Source organism: Pristiophorus japonicus, chromosome 10 (genome assembly GCF_044704955.1).
Source record: "Pristiophorus japonicus isolate sPriJap1 chromosome 10, sPriJap1.hap1, whole genome shotgun sequence".
NCBI classification, from domain to species: Eukaryota; Metazoa; Chordata; class Chondrichthyes; family Pristiophoridae; genus Pristiophorus; species Pristiophorus japonicus.
Window position 1 is genome coordinate 92,053,641 of NC_091986.1, and position 22,379 is coordinate 92,076,019.

A 22,379-nucleotide genomic window follows, 5' to 3' on the forward strand; every position below is an offset into this window, starting at 1 on the left:
TTTATACCTGGGCTGCACATACGTGCGTACAGCCCAATGACCTCCGACAGTGGCACCACCTGGTGGCTAGTAACCCCAAGCATACATGACATTCAGGGTTTGGCTTATCCTCCAAGGGGACCAATCATAGACAAAGGGTGGAGCATGGTGGCCATCTTTGCAGTACAAATAAGTGCATCCTTATTAATATCACATTCCCATGTTCTCTATTTTAACAGAGGCATTAGCCTGTTTAAAATAAAGTCTTCTTTAAAACAGCACAGAGCAAATTGACCCGAACATAATGGACCAGAATTTGCGATGGATAATAACAGCACACTAACAGAGTTCACTGTTATTACCCCTTTGAAACTGACCACAACTTCAGGATATAGCACATGCACATCTAAACACATATATCCTGAAGTTGTAGTCAGTTATTCAGTATTCTGATACTGGCTGCGCTGTGGCCATTTCGCCCCCCCACCCCTCTTCCACCCCAAACCCACCATAGCCATTTCTTTAATCAGCGAAATTAGTGAAACTGACAAACATTTGGGGCTGGATTTTCAGTCTTCTACCACCCGTTAGTGCCTCGAAGGGGCAGCAATGGTGATAAGCACTTCCGGGCAGGCGGCCAGCTTCTTGCGCCTCACCGGGACTTTCGGTGTTGGTTTTGAGGGGGCATGGAGCAGTTCCATCCAGAAGAGACGAGCAGGTGTGCATCGCCCCTGGTTGCGACACCGGCTTGAATTTTGGCTGCCATCCGATCCGTAGCGCTCAGTAGAGTACCTTGCTGGGCCCACCTGTGAAAGCGGGCGGTCCGAGCTGTAGCTTCTGCAGTGAGGTAAGCAATGTCGACCTCAGGTAAGTGTGATTATTTTTTTTTTGCAATTTATGTTGTGGTGGTGTGAGTTATTTATTGGGAATGTTTTTGTTTCAGTTTTCCCCTCACCCCAGGCCTCTCAGACAGCGCTCCGAGGCTGGCTGTTTAGCTCGGGATTTTAAGTTGCTCAGCCGGCCTAGCGCTCTAAGAGATGTGTGTACCGCCTCCCTTAGCGCGCCGCCCCACACTCAGGGCCCAACGCATGAATTTTGCTTACTGAGGCGCAAACTGTTCCTGGATGCAAACGTTACCGTTCCGCCGCCATTACCGCCCCGAAATGAGCAGAATCTAAAATCCAGCACTTGGGTGTTTCTTGGTTATATCACTGTGAAGTACCCCATTAAATGTTAGATTGTTAGATTAGGTATAATTGGGGTTTTAACAGCATATTTACTGCTAACCAAACAATATGGCCCTAAAAGCTCATTTCAATTCTGGCAAATATCTCCATTATGCTAACAACTACAATTTGTTAACCCTATGTGTGAGCCATAATCTTTTGCGTCTGTAATATTTTTAAAAGTTAGGATAAAATCAGGCTCTCATTTTGTGCTTCCCTGTCTCTGAGAACTCTGCAATGTGATTGGCTGCTTAGACAGATTGTTGATGTAACAGCAGGTCACATTAGGGAATCCCCACTATGCTGCACTGAAATCACTTGTGCATCGAAAAAGGCAAAGCTGTCACGACAGAGATGTCGAGATTTCTGTCGGCTGGTCTTTTCGGGGCCAACGGCGAACGCAGTTGCTTCACCGCTGACCGCAAATTCCAGGCCATTCAGTATTTGGACAATAAATGGAACATTTTGTGATAACTGTTCCTGGCACAGAGCCATAACCCAGGAATGCGTATCAGGAAACCACGTGTAGTCCTTGATGTTTCACCTGGTCAAATTTCACAATCTGTGCTCCCAATGGCCGAGCTCTGCTGTGGGAGCCCACATTGCGGAGATTTACCTCGATTTTGCACAGTACAATTACCAGGCTAGTGCATTTAACAGAAAATGTCTTATTGATGAACCTGTAGAGTGTAACCTGCCAGGAGCACAGATCAGAGAATTGGGCATGGAGCTCGGCCTTGCTTGATTTGCGCCAGTCCCTGGATTTCTGGCCAAAGTGGAGAATTCGGCACTGACCTACCTCAGAGAGACTCTGTGCTGGAAGTACACTCAGGCAATTTGGGGGTTTTGAATTTGTCCCTTAGGAATCTGAACTGGCAACAAAATATCTAAATATATTGCAGCATATAAAAATAGTTTTACTGTGTCCCCAACATGGAGGCCCTGAATTTCCTGGAGACTTGTACCATTATAATCTCAGCATCTGAGGTGTTGGGTTTGTTTCCCAATGCAAAAATCCCAGAAAATTATGATGTAAGTGAAGTACACCAATATTCATGCCTCACCATAATTTCCTGTGACTTTTGCATTTATTTTTATTCGTTCAGGGATGTGGGCATTGCTGGGAACACAGCATTTAAGCCCATCCCTAATTGCACTTGAGAAGGTGGTGGTGAGCCACCTTCTTGAACTGCTGCAGTCACTGTGATGAAGAAACACCCACAGTGCTGTTAGGGAGGGAGTTCCAGGATTTTTACCCAGTGACAATGAAGGAACACTGATATATTTCCAAGTCAGGATGGTGTGTGACTTGGAGGGGAACTTGCAGATGATGGTACTCCCCATGCACCTGCTGCCCTTGTCCTTCTAGGTGATAAAGGTTGGGGGTTTGAGCGGTGCTGTCGAAGAATCCATGGTGAGTTGCTGCAGTGCATCTTATCGATGGTACACACTGCAGCCACGGTGTGCCGGTGGTGGAGGAGTGAATGTTGAAGGTGATGGATGGAATGCCAATCAGGCGGGCTGCTTTGTCCTGGATGGTGTCGAGCTTCTTGAGTGTTGTTGGAGCTGCATTCATCCAGGCAAGTGGAGAGTGTTCCATCACACTCTGACTTGTGCCGTATAGATGGTAGAAAGTGCAAAGTCCTGACCCTGCAGTACAGATTCACACGAGGCACATACTGAAGTCAAGGTCACTCAGGACCTGCACCTTTATTTCACAGTTCTCGAATGCCACACTTGCTTGAGACCTGTCCTTATATACCTGTCTGGGACAGGTATCCAGTGTCTCCTGCAAGTGCACCCCTGGTGGTAAGGTAAGCTAGTGATTACAGGCCATCTCTAGTTACAGTCAAGTATAGCATGGTAAGATACAGTTATATACAGTAGTGTGAGATACATGACATCACCCTCCCCCAAGGTCTTATTATCTTTATAGGTTCAGTCTCTCAGGTGGTCTACGCTCTCGCGTGGAGCGTCTTAGTTGTGGTTCAGTTGTTTGCCTTGGAGCCTGTTTTTCTTTCGGTATCTCGCCTGGGCTGTCTGTTTTGTTCAATATGATTGTTGGTGTCTCGCCCGGGCTGTCTGTTGGGATTGCCCTTTCCTCAGGTTGTTCCCTCTGTCTGTCCACCAGGTGTGGTGTGAGTTCCACATTGTAGTCTGCTTCTGGTTCAGCAGTGTTGTTGGTAAATCTACTTTTGACTTGGTCTACATGCCTCCGGCAGGTTTGGCCATTGTCCATTTGTACCACCAGTAGCCTGTTTCCTTCCTTGCCTGTTACTGTCCCAGCAAGCCATTTGGGACCTCTGCCAAATACTTTGTCCCTTATCTCATTCCACCTCCCCCTCAAATTTCGGTCATGGTACTCAGTTAGCTTGCGGCGCTTTGCCTCAACAATTTTATGCATGTCTGGGAGGATTAATGAGAGCCTTGTTTTTAAGGTCCGTTTCATCAATAGTTGCGCGTGGGGAACTCCAGTCAATGAATGCGGACGAGATCTGTATGCCAGCAGCAGTCGCGACAGGCAGCCCTGCAGCGTGGGACCTTGGATTTTGAGCATGCCTTGTTTAATGATCTGCACTGCTCGCTCCGCCTGGCCATTGGAGGCCGGCTTGAACAGTGCCGTCCTAACATGATTTATGCCGTGGTCACTCATAAAATCTTGGAATTCTGCGCTGGTGAAGCACGGACCATTATCACTGACCAATATATCAGGAATGCCATGTGTTGCGAACATGGTTCCAAGGCTCTCCACAGTGGTGGAGGTGGTGCTCGAGTTTAAAATGGTGCATTCGATCCACTTTGAAAATGCATCTACAACTACGAGGAACATTTTGCCCATGAATGGGCCCGCATAGTCTACATGCACCCGCGACTGTGGTTTGGTGGGCTAGGGCCAGGGGCTCAGGGGGGCCTCCCTGGGGGCATTACTGAGTTGGGCACAAGTGGTGCACCGTCGGACGCAGAGCACCAAGTCTGCATCAATGCCAGGCCACCAGACGTGGGATCTGGCTATGGCCTTCATGAGAACGATCCCCGGTGCTCGCGGTGGAGTTCCCGGACAAGTGCCTCTCTGCCTCGTAGAGGCATAACTACTTGGCTGCCCCACATCAGGCAGTCTGCTTGTAGTGACAGCTCATGCATGTGCCTATGGAAAGATTTGATCTCCTCGGGGCAGGCATTGCGAGCCTCTGCCCAGTCACCAGTTAAGACATATCTTTTTACTCGGGATAACGTGGGGCCGCTGGTCGTCCAGGCTCTGATTTGGCGAGCCGTCATGGGCGAACCTGTGGACTCAAATGCATTGATTGCCATGACTATCTCACAGTCCTGCTCGTCAGACCCTTCCATGGTCGTCAGGGGTAGCTGCTAAGCGCGTCGGCACAGTTGTCTGTGCCTGGTCTGTGCCTTATGGTGTAATTGTAAAAGGCCAGCATGAGTGCCCACCGTTGAATGCGCGCCGAGGCGTTGGCGTTTATTGCCTTGCTCTCGGATAGTAGGGACGTGAGGGGCTTGTGGTCAGTTTCTAACATGAACTTGGCCCCGAAAAGGTAATGGTGCATCTTTTTGACACCGTACACGCACGCGAGCGCCTCCTTTTCCACCATTCCGTACGCGCGCTCCGCCCACAAAAGTGACCTGGAGGCATAAGCTATGGGTTGTAATTTGCCCGCACTATTGACATGTTGCAAAACGCACCCGACCCCATACGCTGACGCATCACATGTAAGAACTAGCTTTTTACCTGGATCAAAGAAAGCCAAAATACTGTTGGAACACAGAAGGTTGCGTGCCTTATTGAAGGCGCGTTCCTGGGCGTCCCCCCAAAACCAATCACACCCCTTTCTGAGTAGCACATGGAGAGGCTCCAGCAGCGTGCTTAAGTTCTGCATAAAGTTCCCAAAGTAATTGAGTAGCCCGAGAAAGGCGCGCAGTTCTGAGACATTCCAGGGCCTGGGTGCCAGGCGAATTGCTTCGGTTTTGGACTCTGTTGGGCGGATTCCATCAGCGGCAATCCTTCTGCCCAAAAATTCAACCTCGGGCGCGAGAAACAGGCACTTGGATTTTTACTCTTAGGCCTACCCCATCCAACCACTTTCGTACTTCCTCCAAATTGCAGAGATGGGAGTCGGTGTCCCTGCCGTGATAAGTATGTCGTCTTGAAATACAACCATCCCCGGGATGGACTTGAGCAGACTCTCTATGTTGTGCTGGAATATAGCAGCTGTCGACCTGATGCCGAATGGGCATCGATTGTACATGAAAAGGCCTCGATGTGTGTTGATGGTGGTGAGTAGCTTAGACTCGTCGGTCAATTCTTGCAGATGTGAGATCCAGTTTTGAGAAAATTTTCCTCCAGCCAATGTGGCAAATAAGTCCTCCGCTCTGGGCAGCGGGTATTAGTCCTGAAGGGAGACTCTGTTTATGGTAGATTTGTAGTCCCCACAGATTCGTATGGATCCATCAGGCTTCATGACTGGGACGATGGGACTTGCCCAGTCGCTAAATTCCATGGGTGAGATAATGTCTTCCCGCAGGAGCCTGTCTAGTTCGTGTTCAATCTTTTCCCTCATCTCATAGGGCACAGCTCTAGCCATGTGATGGACCGTTCGAGCATCCTGTGTGATGTAGATTTTGACTTTAGCCCCTTTGAAGGTGCCCACACCTGGCTGAAAGAGATGTTCAAATCGACTTAGAACTGTTGAGCAGGAGGTCCGTTCCTCTGACGACATAGCGTGAACATCATCCCATTTCTAGTTTAGTTTTGCCAGCCAGCTTCTCCCCAGCAGTGCTAGGAGATCTCTGGGGACAATCCACAGGAGAAGTCGGTTCACTGTCCCTTTGTGTGTGACAGAGAGCATGGTGCTGCCAAGGACTGGGGCGATTTCTTTGGTATAGGTCCTTAGTTTGGTGTCGACCCTTGTGAGCTTTGGTCTGTCTCTTTTGTGCGGCCACAGCTTTTCAAATTGTTGAGCGCTCATGAGAGATTGACTCGCTCCTGTATCCAGCTCCATGTTGACGGGTATCCCGTTGAGTAGGACCCTCATCATTATTGGAGGTGTCTTGTTGTAAAAGCAGTGGCCATTGATCGTGTTGACCCGCTGTACCTCGGTGTCCCGGGTACTGTCTCCACCGTCTTCTGGTCCGCTTTCCGACCCTTCCGATTGCTATATCAGCCGAGCTGCCATTTTTCTGCACATGTGGGCCAGATGTCCTGCATAGTCGCAGTTTCTGCAAACAGCATGCTGAAATTGACACCCTCTTGATGAGTGCCTTCCCCCACATCTCCAGCACAGACCGCTTCCATTGTTTCCGAAGGATGAGCTGCGTCTGGCTGATCTCTCTTGAGCTTCTCTCAGTTTGTAGTTAATTGCTCGCATTGTGGGTTGATGAGGTGTGAATGGCCGTTCATGTGGCCCTTGATGGCTTCTGGCACCACTGCCTGCTGTTGAGGACCTGCTCTCCTGTCTTTGGCTGTGTGTCAGGGTAGCGGCTTGTTTCACGCTGTGAACCCCTTGTTTCGATGTTTCGTTGTCGTTCCCGCAGTGTAGATCAACCTCGTTTCTTCTTCTCCTGCCAAGAATGTCTGTGCAACCAGTGCTGCTGCCTCTAGGTCAAGTTCTTGGTCTCTATGAGCTTTCGGAATATGCCTGCGTGGCCTATTCCCTCAATAAAAAAGTCTCTCAATATTTCTCTCCTTAGTTCATCGGAGAACTCACATAAACTAGCCAACCTCCGAAGTTCCGCCACGAAGTCAGGTATGCTCTGGCCCACACAGCATCTGCAGTTGTAGAACCTGTGTCTGGCCATGTGTAGGCTGCTCGCTGGCTTCAGGTGGTCTCTTACCAGTGTGCTCAACTCTTCAAACGACTTGCTTGCTGGTTTCTCGGGTGCCAGCAAGTCCTTCATTAAGGCATATGTTTTCGAGCCACAGCTGGTCAAGAGATGGGCTCTTCCCTTTTCTGCCTTATGGTCGCCTAATCAGTCTTTGGTTACAAAGCTTTGCTGGAGCCTTTCTATAAAGTCCTCCCAAATATCTCCAGCATTGTATTTTTCATCTGAGCTGTTGGTCGCCATTCTGTGGATTCTGTAATCCCGTAACTCGTCACCACTGTGAAGTCCTGACCCTGCAGTACAGACTCACACGAGGCACATACTGAAGTCAAGGTCACTCAGGACCTGCACCTTTATTACACAGCTCTCGAATGCCACACTTGCCTGAGACCTGTCTTTATATACCTGTCTGGGACAGGTATCCAGTGTCTCCTGCAAGTGCACCTCTGGTGGTAAGGTAAGCTAGTGGTTACAGGTCATGTATAGCATGGTAAGATACAGTTATGTACTGTAGTGTGAGATGCATGACAGAAAGAATTTGGGGAGTCAGGATGTGAAACATTCCTCACAGAATACCCAGCCTCTTACCTGCTCTTGTTGCCATGGTATTTATGTGGCTGGTCCAGTTAAGTTTCATGGTCAATGGTGACCTCCAGGATGATGATGGTAGGGAAGCCGGCGATGGTAATGCTGTTGAATATCAAGGGGACTTGGTTAGACTATCACTTGTTGGAGATGGTCATTGCCTGGCACTTGTGTGGCGCGAATGTAACTTGCCACTTATCAGCCCAAGCCTGAATGTCATCCAGGTCTTGCTGCATGCGGGCACAGACTGATTCATTTTCTGAAGAGCTGAGAATGGAACTGAACACTGTCCAATCATCAGCGAACATCCTCACTTCTGACCTCATGATGGAGGGAAGGTCATTGATGAAGCTGCTGAAGATGATTCTGCCGAGGACACTGCCCTGAGGAACTCCTGCAGCGATGTCCAGGGGCTGTGATGATTGACCTCTAACCACCACAACCATCTTCTTTTGTGCTTGGTATGACTCCAACCAGTGGAGAATTTTTCCTCTGTTTTGATACATTTAATTCTTAATTAAAACCCACCTACATCCTCATGTGTTAGGTTTCGAGTATATTGTGTGCATGGTGTAGGGCACTGATGCACTTGCACAAGTCATTAATGAAAGTGAGAGTTGGGGGTAAATTCATTCAGGCCTGATCTCAGCCCCAAAATTATCATTGTGCTTGCAGCATGCACCAGAAGTTGAAGACCAGAGGTGTGTCCGAAATTGAATCATGAAATCATAGAATCATAGAATGGTTACAGCACAGAAGGAGACTATTCAGCCTGTAGAGCCCGTGCCGGCTCTAGGCAAGAGCACCTCAGCTAGTCCCACTGACCCGCCCTTTTCCCGTAGCCCTGCAAATTTTTTTCCTTCAGTTATTTATCCAATTCTCTTTTGAAGCCATGATTGAATCTGCCTCCTCCACCTTTTCAGGCAGTGCATTTCAGATCATAACCACTCGCTGCATAAAAAAGATTTTCCTCATGTCGCCTTTGGTTTTTCTGCCAATCACCTTAAATCTTTGTCCTCTGGTTCTCAACACTGCCGTCAATGGGAACATTTTCTCTCTATCTACTTTGTCTACATCCCTCATGATTTTGAATACCTCTATCAAAACCCCAGTTTCTCCAGTCCAACCATATAATGGAAGCCCTTCATCCCTGGAATCATTCTTGTAAATCTTTTTGGGCTTCAGGCCTCATCTGAATAATTCCGGCGAGTTATAACATCTTTCGGGCCTCCTGAGGCAGCTCACCAGTTTTATCTGGAGCGACTTACGCTGGCTGTGAGGCAAGCAGTGCCCCTGATGTAAATTCTGTTGGAGGAGGAAGGCCAACATGAGGTGGTGGCGTGCGGGCCGGGTGTGAGAGTTAAAATGTTGATGGTTACTATAGTACAGGCAACTCTCGATTATCTGTACACGGATCTAACGGAGAACCCACTGCAACGGTGCTTTTAAAAACTGTGATTCTGTCCCATGCACTAAGCATGGATCCAACCAGTAATGAAATATGACTAGGGATGGCACGCAGTTCGGGAGTCAAGCCTATGCACATGTGTCCCTTCTTAATTCCGATTTATATACAGTATTTATAAACTTCCAATCAAACTCGTCAATCAGATTACTGTAACTCGGACCTGGACAGTCTGTCCGCTCATACTGCAACCCATCCTCACATTATCAGATTGAAGGCATTGCTCCCAACCCCGTTCTTTTTGGGCACTGTCCAGATCATCACGCTGGAAGCAAGTTCAGAGGGGCAAACGATTTATTCAACTCCCTTCCCTGCCGTCTTTCTGTTTTCTGACACCTCTGCAACTCTATTCATAGGCAATCACTGAGGGTGCTGCCCGGCCTTGGGGGTAAGTAAAGCCGAGTCTCATTCGACCTCCAGCGGTTGAAGCCTTTAGACTGGTCATTTTAAGAAAAAGTAGACAGTATAACATGGATCTCTTCACTTTATATTAAAATGAATAGGTGGACAATCCCATCCTGGAAGCAGAAGTAGAAAAGCATCAAAGTATAAATTTGGGACCCAAACATTCTCGGCAAGTATGTACACTTGCCCTAGCATCAAAATCGTTTACCCAGAATAGTCCGATCCCCGAGGGCCCCAGATAATCGAGAGTTGCCTGTAGCTTTATGCTAGACCCTGAGAGAATTTGTGGGATGGGCTGGCTGAAGTAGCTGAAAAAGAAAATTACCTCCTGATGTGCTCCTTTGATAAGTTGCCACTTTAAAAAAAAAGGGAAATGGCATTGTGGGTCCCACTTATGGTTGTTGCACAGGAAATACCACCTGCTCCATTCAGACATACTCGATATTAGATGGGATTACTGAGGACTGTCACCCTGCCAGTCCCACCTCATATTGTAATGTCACAACAGAGGTGGAGGCAGATGAAGGTAGTGTTAGCTCTGAAATCACAACTCTTGTACCTGGGAAGAAAAGAATGAATACCTGGCATAAGAGTTATGCCCCAAATTCCTGCCCTTGCCCAGACTGTCTTATTTGAAGCACCTAGTCCTTACTTGAATAAAGTTGCCAAATGAGGCTTAAAACATGAGCCAACCTCATTACTGTCTATTGGAAAAGGATCCTAATTAAGAGTATAACCTCATTCACTACCTGCTTAAGAAGAATGATCAACAAATAGCTATTACATCAGCACTTTCTAAAACTGAAACACCAGCTAAAAAGTAACAACCCTTGTTAAGTGTAATGTAAACTTTACAATCAATGGCCAAAATGTTCTTTACCTGGGTAGGTCCACTGCGGGCGGTCGCTGTGGCGGGTTATTCTTGCTTCCATCCCACTGCAGAAATGGACTTTGCACTAATGGAGCCTGTAAACCCGCTTGCTGTAAGTGGCTTCCCTTAAGTGTTTTCGACACACCCCCACATTACACTAGTTCTTGACCTGGGAGTGATTACTGTACTGAACAGATGAATGAGTCATGGACAAATACCTCGGTCTCAACAGGCAATGCTTTATTAAAACTAAACAAAACCTGCACCCAGTAAAACCATACACACCCTGGTGTGTAAAACAAGCAAATGCAGTACAATACACAGTGTGGCCTGTCGAACAGCCCCCTAACGTGAAGTACCCCAATGTCTAAAACACCTCCCCTGTAAACCCCTAAGAATTTGGTTGGGAGAACGCATGATACCCCCTCACACCATGGCTGTGATCTTAAAAGATGTATGTGCAGAAATGCTCAGTGATTTCACTAGCTTACTCACTTCTTCTTCTGATGAAAAGGTGTCTCTTCTGGTTACTTCTTTCCGTCACAATACGAAGGGTTGGATTTTTGTAGGGGCGAAGCAGCGAGGAAAGAGAGAGCTGTGTCCACATTGTAAAGTCCTGTCCCCGCAGTACAGATTCACACGAGGCATATAGTGGATCTGCACCTTTATTTCACAGCTCTGGAATGCTGCACTTGCCTGAGACCTGTCCTTATATACCTGTCTCTTGCAAGTGCACCCCTGGTGGTAAGGTATGCTGGTGCTTACAGGTCATATCTTATTACAGTCATGTATAGCATGTTAGAATACAGTTATATATAATAATGTAAGATACATGACATCACCCTCCCCCAAGGTCTTATTGTCTTTATAGGTTCAGTCTCTCAGGTGGTCTACGCTCTCGCGTGGAGCATCTGAGTTGTGGTTCAGTTGTTTGCCTTGGTGTCTGTTTTTCTTTAGGTGTGATTGCTGGTATCTCGCCTGGGCTGTCTGTTTCGATTGGTGTGATTGTTGTTGACTCGCCTGGGCTGTCTGTTGGGATTGCCCTTTCCTCAGGTTGTTCCCTCTGTCTGTCCACCAGGTGTGGTGTGAGACCCACAGCCTGCCTCTGGTTCTGCACTGTTGTTGCCAAATCTGCTTTTGACTTGGTCTACATGACTCCGGCAGGTTTTGCCATTGTCCATTTGTACTGCCAGTAGCCTGTTTCCTTCCTTACTCGTTACTGTCCCTGCAAGCCATTTGGGACCCCTGCCATAGTTAAGTACAAACACTTTGTCCCCTATCTCATTCCATCTCCCCCTCGAATTTCTGTCATGGTACTCAGTCAGCTTACGGCGCTTTGCCTCAACGATTTTGTGCATGTCTGGGAGGATTAATTAGCGCCTTGTTTTTAAAGTCCTTTTCATCAACAGTTGCACGGGGGTCATCCCAGTCAGTGAGTGCGGACGAGAGCTGTATGCCAGCAGCAGTCGCGACAGGCGACCCTGCAGCGTGACCTTGGATTTTAAGCATGCCTTGTTTAATGATTTACACTGATCTCTCTGCCTGGCCGTTGGAGGCCGGCTTGAACGGTGCCGTCTTGACGTGATTTATGCCGTGGTCAATTATAAAGTCTTGGAATTCTGCGCTGGTGAAGCACGGACCATTGTCATTGATCAATATGTTAGGGATTCCGTGCGTTGCAAACATGGTTGCGAGGCTCTCCACAGTGTTGGAGGTTGTGCTCGAGTTTAAATGGTGCATTCGATACACTTTGAAAATGCATCTACAACTACGAGGAATATTTTGCCCATGAATGGGTCCGCATAATCTACGTGCACCCGTAACCACGGTTTGGTAGGCCAGGGCCAGGGGCTCAGTGGAGCCTCCCTGGGGCATTGCTGAGTTGGGTACAAATGGTGCACCTTCAGACGCAGAGCTCCAAGTCCGCGTCAATACCAGGCCACCAGACGTGGGATCTGGCTATGGCCTTCATGAGAACGATCCCCGGGTGCTCGCAGTGGAGCTCCCGGACAAATGCCTCTCTGCGTCGCAGAGGCATGACTACTCGGCTACCCCACATCAGGCAGTCTGCTTGTGGTGATAGCTCATGCATGCGCCTGTGAAAGGGTTTTAATTCCTCGGGGCAGGCATCGCGAGCCTCTGCTCAGTCACCAGTTAGGGCACATCTTTTTACTAAGGATAACGTGGGGTCGCTGGCAGTCCAGGCTCTGATTTTGCGAGCCGTCATGGGCGAACCTGTGGACTATCTCACAGTCCTGTTCGTCAGACCCTTCCGTGGTCGCCAGGGGTAGCCTGCTGAGCGCGCCGGCACAATTGTCTGTGCCTGGTCTGTGCATTATGGTTTGGTCGTAGGGCGCCAGTATGAGTGCCCACCGTTGAATTCGCGCCGAGGCGTTGGCGTTTATTGCCTTGATCTCAGATAGGAGGGACGTGAGGGGCTTGTGGTCGGTTTCTAACGTGAACTTGGCCCCGAAAAGATATTGGTGCATCTTTTTGACACCGTACACGCATGCGAGCGCCTCCTTCTCTACCATTCCGTACCCGCGCTCTGCCCGTGAAAGTGACCTGGAGGCATAAGCTATGGGTTGTAATTTGCCCGCACTATTGACATGTTGTAAAACGCACCCGACCCCATATGCTGACGCATTGCATGTGAGAATTGCTTTTTACCTGGGTCAAAAAAAGTCAAAACACTGTTGGAACACAGAAGGTTGCATGTCTTATTGAAGGCATGTTCCTGGGCATTCCCCCAAAACCAATCGCACCCCTTTCTGAGTAGCATGTGGAGAGGCTCCAGCAGCGTGCTTAAGTTCTGCATAAAGTTCCCAAAGTAATTGAGTAGCCCAAGAAAGGCGCGCAGTTCTGAAACATTCCGGGGTCTGGGTGCCAGGCGAATTGCTTTGGTTTTGGACTCTGTTGGGTGAATTCCATCAGCGGCAATCCTTCTGCTGATTGCCGCTGATGGAATCCGCCCAACAGATCCTTCATTAAAGTGCATTTTCGAGCCACAGTTGGTCAAGAGATGGGCTCTTCTATTGTCTGCCTTATCGTCACTTAACCAGTCTTTGGTTACAAAGCTTTTCTGGTGCCTTTCTATAAAGTCCTCCCAATTGTCTCCCGCATTGTACTTTTCATCTGATCCGTTGTTCGCCATTCTGTGGATTCTGTAATCCTGTAACTCGTCGCCACTGTAAAGTCCTGTCCCCTCAGTACAGATTCACACAAGGCATATAGTGAAGTCAAGGTCACTCTGGACCTGCACCTTTATTTCACAGCTCTGGAATGCTGCACTTGCCTGAGACCTGCCCTTATATACCTGTCTCTTGCAAGTGCACCCCTGATGGTAAGATATGCTGGTGGTTACAGGTCATATCTTATTACAGTCATGTATAGCATGTTAAGATACAGTTATATATGATAATGTAAGATACATGACACACATGGCATGCTTTTATATCCCAAGTTAATTTGCCTTTTCAGGCTGAATAAAATTTGTTTCAAGGCTTCCAGTAGGCGTGTCTTCTGCTTTTACCCAATAAAGTGCCTTGTTTTCGACGCTTTCTGTGTTTGAGTCCAGTGATGGGTTTTCGCTTCCAGGCAGTCTGGGCTTAATGGCTTTCTGTTGTTCTGGTAAGTCATCCAGCTAATCACTAATTGACGAGATCACCTTGCCTAACAATGGACTCCATTAGCCCACCTCCTGCCTTATGTTGGCCATTGTCATTCCAGACTCCCTGTCCATCATTCTAAGTCCAACATGGAGCCGCACCTGGGCTCCTCCCACAAACAACTTCCAGCTTTCTTTCTGTGGTGAGAAAAATACTAAACGCAATGCCCAATATCCAATAAATCCTTGAGGTTTCGAGGCTTCCAGTCCTTACACTACTTGTTACTCGGCTCTATTAAATGGTGCGGGTCTGATGATATCATCTATGATACCTTTTCAGGCAGGATATTTAAAGGAGCCATGGCCACATTGCATTTGATGGTTCATCTAGGAATGTGCAGTCACTGCACTGGAGGTTTTGATTGTTCCAAACACTTGGACACATGACTGCACAGTGGCAGAGGGCTGTACCCAGGTGCTCCGATGACTCCCTCCATATGCTTGCAGAGGGAGTCAGAGCAGGCAGGGATCTCTTCTTCCCTTCAAATGGGTGGAAGGGACCTCCCCAGGAGACAAAAAGAGCCTGGCTCTAAACATCATCATCATCATAGGCAGCCCCTCGAAATCGAAGAAGACTTGCTTCCACTCTAAAAGTGAGTTCTCAGGTGACAGTACAGTCCAATGTGGGAATTACAGTCTCTGTCACAGGTGGAGCAGACAGTGGTTGAAAGAAAGGGTGGGTGAGGTGCCTGGTTTGCCGCACGCTCCTTCCGCTTTCTGCGCTTGGTTTCTGCATGCTCTTGGCGACAAGACTCGAGGTGCTCAGCACCCTCCCAGATGCTCTTCCTCCACTTTGGGTGGTCCTGGGCCAGGGATTTCCAGGTGCCAGTGGTGATGTTGCACCTTATCACAGAGGATTTGAGGGTATCCTTGAAACGTTTCCTCTGCCCAGCTAGGGCTCGCTTGCCATGTCAGAGCTCCTAGTAGAGCGCTTGCTTAGGGAGTCTCATGTTGGGCATGTGGACAATGTGGCCCGCCCAATGGAGCTGGTCGAGCGTGGTCAGTGCTTCAATGCTGGGGATGTTGGCTTGAGCGAGAACACTGACATTGTTGCGTCTATCCTCCCTGTGGATTTGCAGGATCTTGCGGAGGCAGCACTGATAGTATTTCTCCAGTGCTTTGAGATATCTGCTGTATATAGTCCACATCTCTGAGCCACATAGGAGGGTGGGTATCACTACTGCCCTGTAGACCATAAGTTTGGTACCAGATTTGAGGTTCTGGTCTTCAAACACTCTCTTCCTCAAGCGACCGAAGACTGCGCTGGCGCACTGGAGGCAGTGTTGGACCTCATCGTCAATGTCTGCCCTTGCTGATATTAGGCTCTCAAAGTATGGAAAATGGTCCACGTTGTCCCTGGCCGCGCCATGGATTTTGATGACGGGGGACCAGTGCTGTGTGGCGGCATCAGGTTGGTGGAGGACTTTTGTCTTACGGATGTTTAGTGTAAGGCCCATGCTTTCGCGTGCCTCGGTGAAGGTTTTGATGATGGCTTGGAGTTTGGCCTCTGAGTGCGTGCAGAGGCAAGTGTCATCGGCATATTATAGTTCGATGACAGAGGATGGGACGACCTGGGATCTAACCTGGAGGCAGCAAAGGTTGAACAAGTTCCCATTGGTTGTATAGTTTAGCTCCACTCCAGCGGGGAGCTTGTTGAGAGTTAGATAGAGCATTGCAGCATGGAAGATCGAGAGGAGGTGAACAGCAGGGCTGAGGTCAGGAGGACCTGGGTACAGTGCCAGAAACGTTTCAATTATCTCATTAGAGCAGGCAAGGTGAGTACAAAGCCACAATCAGCTTCATCCTGATGTGCCTCTCATCATATTCCCATCACTCTGCCTTCCCAATCCTACTCTTGCACATCTTTACTCACACCAACATACCTTGCACATCCACCCATCCCTCTCTCTCTATCTGCATTATCACATCCCCATCTCACTCGCCACCCCTCACAGTCATGCGCATCCTAATGCAATCTTGCCAACTAACAACACACAAGGAGACAATTTGGTATTGCCACCCCACTCCATCGTAATCTCCCTCTAAAGATGTAATCCATCCATTCCTTGCACTCATTCCATCACTCTCACTCAAACTTCTCTTCTTTACCTCCTTGCAGGAAAAGAGAGTCACAATAAATGGGAGAGGGAGGGAACTGGATGTGGCTCTCCATCATTTGCGATCCTCACAACAGCAGAGGAGGCTGTGTTAGAAGTATCCGGAGTCGCTGAGCAGCTGGAGGTGGGAGACAGACAGAGGGGGACATCTCAGCAACCTGGTGACAGAATTGCATGTCATACAGCTACATGGCATACATCAGTCACTCATATGAGGATCGAAATCATCAGCCACTGAATGGTCATCATGTGCATAATGGTGTCTGTACCCACTCTTCATATGACATATCTAACTCATCTCTTTACATGTCTATAGATCCATCAAGAATCCACCCACTGTCCAGAAGGAAGAGGAAGATGACTCCTTTGAGGACTCTCCAGCCTCATGTGAGTCACAAGTCACAAGTGAGCAAGAGGAGACGGTGGAGACAGAGGCAGCAGTGGAGACTCCTCGCTGAAGGGTGCAGGATGTTTCCAGCTCTGCTCAGCTGCATGCAGAAGCTGAGCCTGGGGGGGGGGGGCATCCAGAAAGAGGGCAATCCTGGAGGTGCAGAAAGAAAGGGTTTGACAGGTTGTGTGAGCAGGATGTCTGCAAACGTTCAGAGAATGGAGGGCTCTATCTTCAACATGAGCACCACCGTGTCACAGGTGATGACAACTGTAGGCTCTTCCATGGAAAGGGTGGCCACCTGCATGAAGCAGCTAATGCGCCACTCACAGGAGCACATGCTATCTATAGAGAATAGATGGCAGAAGCTCATAGCCCTCCTCTCTAGGAGGGATGTCACCATAGACATGGGTCCTCATGACCCCACTGTTGTGCAGCAGGGTGCTCTGCAGCTCCTTGCTAGCAGGAAAGTGCATGTGGCCCATGCGAGGCAACATGTAAGTGTGGACTCCTCTCAAAGTGCTTACACTTCTCCCCCATTGCCACACCCTCAGTCAGAACCCTAGGTGCCTCCTCACAGAGCAATGACTGAGCCTGCCCCTGTACAGGCACAGGAGAAGCAGATCGAGCAGGACGATCACAGGCTCCAAAACCCAGAAGACGTCTGTCAAGAGTGTCTAAGCAGTCACAGCAGGAAAGTGAGCAGGTTGCCTCTACCTCTGCTGAAGCTACAGGGGTAGCACCTCGTAGAAGCACACATAAGAGAAAGATGACACACAAGTAGATTCACAAGGGTAACCCCTTGAGTGTTTGGGATCTGGCACTCAGTTTCCTCCAGCTGCTCCTCATTGTTTTCCAACTGATGCTCCTCCTGCTCCTGTTCCACTAAAGAGGCTGTGCACTCAGTGCCTTGCTCCTCATGCAGCGCTAATCCTCACTGCTGAACAACGTTGTACGCAGCCAACCACGACAATTCTGGAGACCCTGGCTGGTGCATACTGAAGGACTCGTCCACATCGGCCAAGGCATCTGAAGCGCATTTTGAGCATGCCTATTGTCTGCTCCATGACACATCGGGTGGAAATGTGGCTTTCATTGTATCTCTCCTTTGCCTCAGTACTTGGCCTCCTCAAAGTTGTATCCACATCTTCAGTAGCTAGCCCTTGTCCCCAAGCAGCTAGCCAGAACATCTGTTTGGAGGAACTGAGGGAGGGTGGACTGGTGAAGGATGAAAGAATCATGGCAGCTGCCAGGGAACTTGGCACACATATGCATAATGATCTTCCTGTGGATGCAGACCAGTTGCACATTAAGGGATTGGAAGCCCTTGCGGTACAGTTGATGATGCCCTGCACCCGTGGGAAGCCAGCCAGAGTGGCAAAGCTGAACAGCCGCTTAGTAACACTGGCTTAATCAAAGGCAAAGTTGATATAATTGGCTGACTTGTCAAACATGGCATCGGTGATCTGTGTGGCCGACTGTAAGATGCAGCAAATGTTTGCTGCAAATCCCTGGAAGGAGCCTGAGGCAAAGAAGGTGAGGGTGCTGGTGACTTTGACAGCCACTGGTAAAGCATATCTACCCATTCCTCTGGGCTGAAGGTCTTGCTCCAGCAATGTGAAAATATCTGCGACAGCCTGGCACAATAGCCTGAGACTCCCTTAGCATTGTGGCTCAGTCATGTTGAGGAAGCTCATCCTCTGCCTGTATACCCTGAGTTGGGGGTATCGCCTCCAGCGTGATGCAACCCTGCGCTGATGCCCTCTCTCCTGTGCAGCATCAGGGCATTGAAGAGAAGGTTTGTGGTGCTGCTGGTGTTGGGGCTAATCGTGGTTCAATTCTGAGGACCAAGGTGAGACTCTATAAATGGCACTCATGCTGACGGAATAGTCAAGTCGAGATGAGAGAAGCTATCTGTCAATGATGTGGCAGATTCTACCAATGAAATGAGACTTGATGGCAACTTTGCTGGAAGCACTTGCAGCCTGTAGAAAGCTCAAACTGTTTTGGGAATGCAGTCAGCAACAGCTTCTGCCTGAGGAAAGTGATCAGCTGCCAGGTGTGAGCTTTTATAATACGTTTCATGCTGTCAACCACGCGGTGTCCACCGGTACGCTCGCGGCCTTCCGCGAGAGGTGGGCACCGGAGGGACTGGAGTGCATCATCACGCCCGGCAACCAAATTTTAACTTGATTTTACGTTTTAAAGTTTAATTTGTTTTAATTGCCGGTGCTTTTAGTGTCCCCCTCCCCTTTTGTAGGGGGCACTGGAAAAAATTTTGATTTTAGCGCCCCAAAAAAAAACAAAAAAAAGGAAAAAAAAAAGGGGCCTTGAAAATGTCTGCTGTGTCACCCAGGCGGGTGGCATGGTTTTAATGTTTATGTTTATTTTCAGGTAAACTCAAAAGAGTTTCATGCTGTCAACTAATCAACTGGAGCAATGGTAACTCAACTCCTGCCTCAGGTTGACAGACGTGGTTCTCGAGCTGTGTGAATCCCGTGGTCATCCAGGGAAATTTGACTGGTAGGCTAAAAAAACACTTAACGGCCTGACAACAAGCTGATAATGATTTGAATTGGGTCACATGCCTTTGCCCTTTGGGTTGCTGCCGGAACAGAAAATGCACCTGAAGAAAAGGCGCGTGGGAGTGGAATGACAGCGGGTTCCCAACCCGCTCCAACTTATTTCAAACTTCCCACCCGACCAGCTTTCGATCGATATTTCTATATGCTACACCAACTCTTCACCTTCACTACCAAAAGGAAAGAGTAAGCAGGAAGGACTTGTATCAGAATAGCGGACGTCCTAAGATCCTGTCAGGCATTTAATTTTTCTTTTTGAGGTGTAGTTACTGTTGCAATTTAGGGAAATTTGACAACAGGATCCTACAAACAACATTGAGTTGAATGATCAGATCATCTGTTCTGGAGGTGTTGGCTGTGTTTTAAATAATAGTCAGGAGAACTTCTGCTCTTCTTCTAATGAAGCTTATTTGACCACCTGCGAGTGCAAATATTGACCTTGATTTAATGTCTCATCCAAAAGACTGCACATCCAACAGTGCAGCACTCCTTCATTACTGGGGCTTGAACCCTCATATTTCTGAATCAAGGACCAGAGTGCCACCAAAGAACCACGGCTGATAGCTGGTCAAAATGAAAACTTTCCTGAGCTGTACATATTTGAAAGTGATGGTCAGATATACTGTGATGCCTTGTTCTGCTTTCTTCTGGTGGGAGGTGAGACAAATGGCATTGATACATCACTTAATGAGATTCATTCAGGTTATGCACTCTAGCTGCTGTCAGACTGTAGAACTGACATGTAGCCTAACTTCCCACTATATCATTTACATTCATTTCAGGAATTAATGTGACCACTCTGGGGCGTTGTCAACTCCCTCTGCCTGTAACAACTGGAAAATTCAGTGTCATGAACCAAGGGCTCTGAACTCTGTCAGAAGTTTAGGGTCTGAAAATGTACCTTAGTGTGTATAGATTGACTTGCCTGTGTAAAGTATGTTCAGCTGGTAATCGGCTTGTTTTCATTCCTGTGATCACTTTCTGATCCATTTGAACCTGGATCACTGAAAATGTGTGATGTAGCTTCCCTGATAATTATTGATGAGAGGCAATAGTCTCAGTATCATCACTGTAAATGTGTTGGTCTGTAGTTTTAGAATAGTTTCAATAGCAACAAAATAATTGACAAAAGAACTAAGATATCATGCATATAAATAATGAAAAGTTTTGCTTAATAATGTTTAGATTAAACAGATTTGAGCAAAATACTTTAACATTGTTTTTCTAGGAATCAACTTGTTCCTTGTTGCTGCCCATGAGTTTGGACATTCTCTGGGACTCGGTCACTCTAACGATGAAAATGCTTTGATGTTTCCCTTCTATACATTTGTGGACACAAATGGGTATACTCTTCCAAATGATGATGTTCAAGGAATCCAGTCTTTATACGGTACACCCAAAACTTGTGCATCCCCACCTCCCTTTGCCCCACCAAAGCCTTTTACCCGCCTTGCTTTATCCTCTGGAATTCCCTCCTTAAGACTCTCCTCCTTTCCACTTTTTTCTTCATCTTAAAAACTGCCTCAGAACTATTGTCAACCAAGCTTTTTTCACCTCTCCTAATTCTGCCACATGGTTTGTTTCCTTCTCCCTTTTGTGACTTTTGGGGTAACATTTCCACAAGTTTTTTATCGATCTCTTGCATAGCTTCAGCAGATAATTGGTGGAAACCTTAGCGTAACAGCACAGACAGTACTATATGCTGTGTTTCTGGGTTTTCTGCCAATTTTCCACCTAAATTATGCAGGAGTTCTGGAGAAGCCACCATGGAAATTCCAGGGCCCCGATATTGGTGGCCTTACCGTCCACTGCCGTCTGCTGCCGCCGGCTGCCGCCGAGTTTTGCTGCCGTTTTCCTCTCTTTGCCATTTTCCACTTGGGCTGGAGTGGGCGGGAGGGGAATACTGGCAGGAACCGCTCGCTGACATCCTCTGGCAGTCAAGTAGCGTAAGTGGCCTCCCGCCCACCGAGCTGCCAGATTGGTGCAGGTGGGAGTCGGCGGGAGTTGGCGCCAGCAGGGGGAAAGACCGCTGCATGGAGGCTGTTCTAACCCCGACGGTAGGTATGAAGAATGGAAAAAAATTTGAGTGACCATATTTAAAAAACATTTTTTACATTGACTTACCTGGATGGGGTCCCCTGAAGGTGTTTCGGTGTTTTTGTTTACCGTGATTTTTATTTTCAGGTCTTCCACCCTCCCTGGGCCCGACTCTATCCTTGGCGGCACTTTGTGGCAAGAGCGTTTGCCGCTGAGATTGAGAGCTCCAACCTGCTGCCGCCCAGATTGACGGCATAAGCCATTATTTTGCCGCCGGACGATATTGCCACTTCCATTCGAGGAATCTTCAGGCAAAGTACCACCTGGTATCGCGGCGGCCATCGGAGGTCCTTTGGGCGGCATTTGGGTGGGCCTTGGCCTTCACAAATTTTGGCCCCTATGTCTTTATTTAATTTTTTTTTCCCCCTCACTATATAAATGCAAGTTCTGCTTATGTTTTTGCAGTGCATTTCAGTCCAAGGAAGACATGTGTGCTTTGCACATTAATTGCTGAAGTGTGACAGATTAATGTGAATTATTTATTCAAGTTTCATGACATGAAAATACATTTTAAAACGCACTAATTTTGCAATATATGTTCAAATCAAGTAAATTGAACAAAGGTAGAATATTCCACAAAAGTTTAAAGTCCAATAATTAATACTCATAAGGATGAAAATGAATTTAAAGTGACAATAGGCCTTTCCTTCTGTGTGCCAAATAATGATATTTACATTGTAATTATTTTTTTCCTTTAATTTCTTGATATTATAATCATATCTCTTTAAATTCAGGACCCGCACTTGCGACAACACAAGCACCAAGCCAGCCCCCAACACAAGCCCCAAGCCAGCTCCCAACACAAGCAACAAGCCAGTCCCCAACACAAGCACCAAGCCAGCCCCCAACAGAGGAACCACCAACCTGTGACCCAAACCTCTTCGCAGATGCTGCCTTTAGAACAGGAGGAAGGATTTATTTTTTTAAGAATGGGTAAATAATGTACTTTTTAAATCTTATGTTAGTTTTTAATTATTTATGCTTATGCACAGTTCAACTAAAAAAAAATTCAGGTGGGCCAATTTTAACTAACAGCAGCGAAGGTTACCCCTACACTTTCTTGCTGAAATGGCCAATGGTCAGACCCTGTGGGAGGGGGAGCAGAAGCTCCTGTTGCTCCTGGGCCCACCAAGAGTTAGATATTTCCTGGTCCAGTGTGTGTGTG

The 22,379-nt window shown here is 47.8% G+C and overlaps 1 protein-coding gene across 1 annotated transcript in view; it reads left to right on the forward strand.

Annotated features, from left to right (window-relative positions):
- LOC139274606 (collagenase 3-like) overlaps nucleotides 1-22,084 on the forward strand; it is a 49,531-nt gene extending 27,447 nt beyond the window's left edge. Inside the window, exons 6-8 of the mRNA XM_070891284.1 lie at nucleotides 20,346-20,507; nucleotides 20,865-21,063; nucleotides 21,949-22,084. Coding sequence (XP_070747385.1) covers nucleotides 20,346-20,507; nucleotides 20,865-21,063; nucleotides 21,949-22,084 — 497 coding nt within the window. The remainder of the gene's footprint in view (nucleotides 1-20,345; nucleotides 20,508-20,864; nucleotides 21,064-21,948) is intronic.
- The last annotated feature ends 295 nt before the right edge of the window (nucleotides 22,085-22,379 follow it).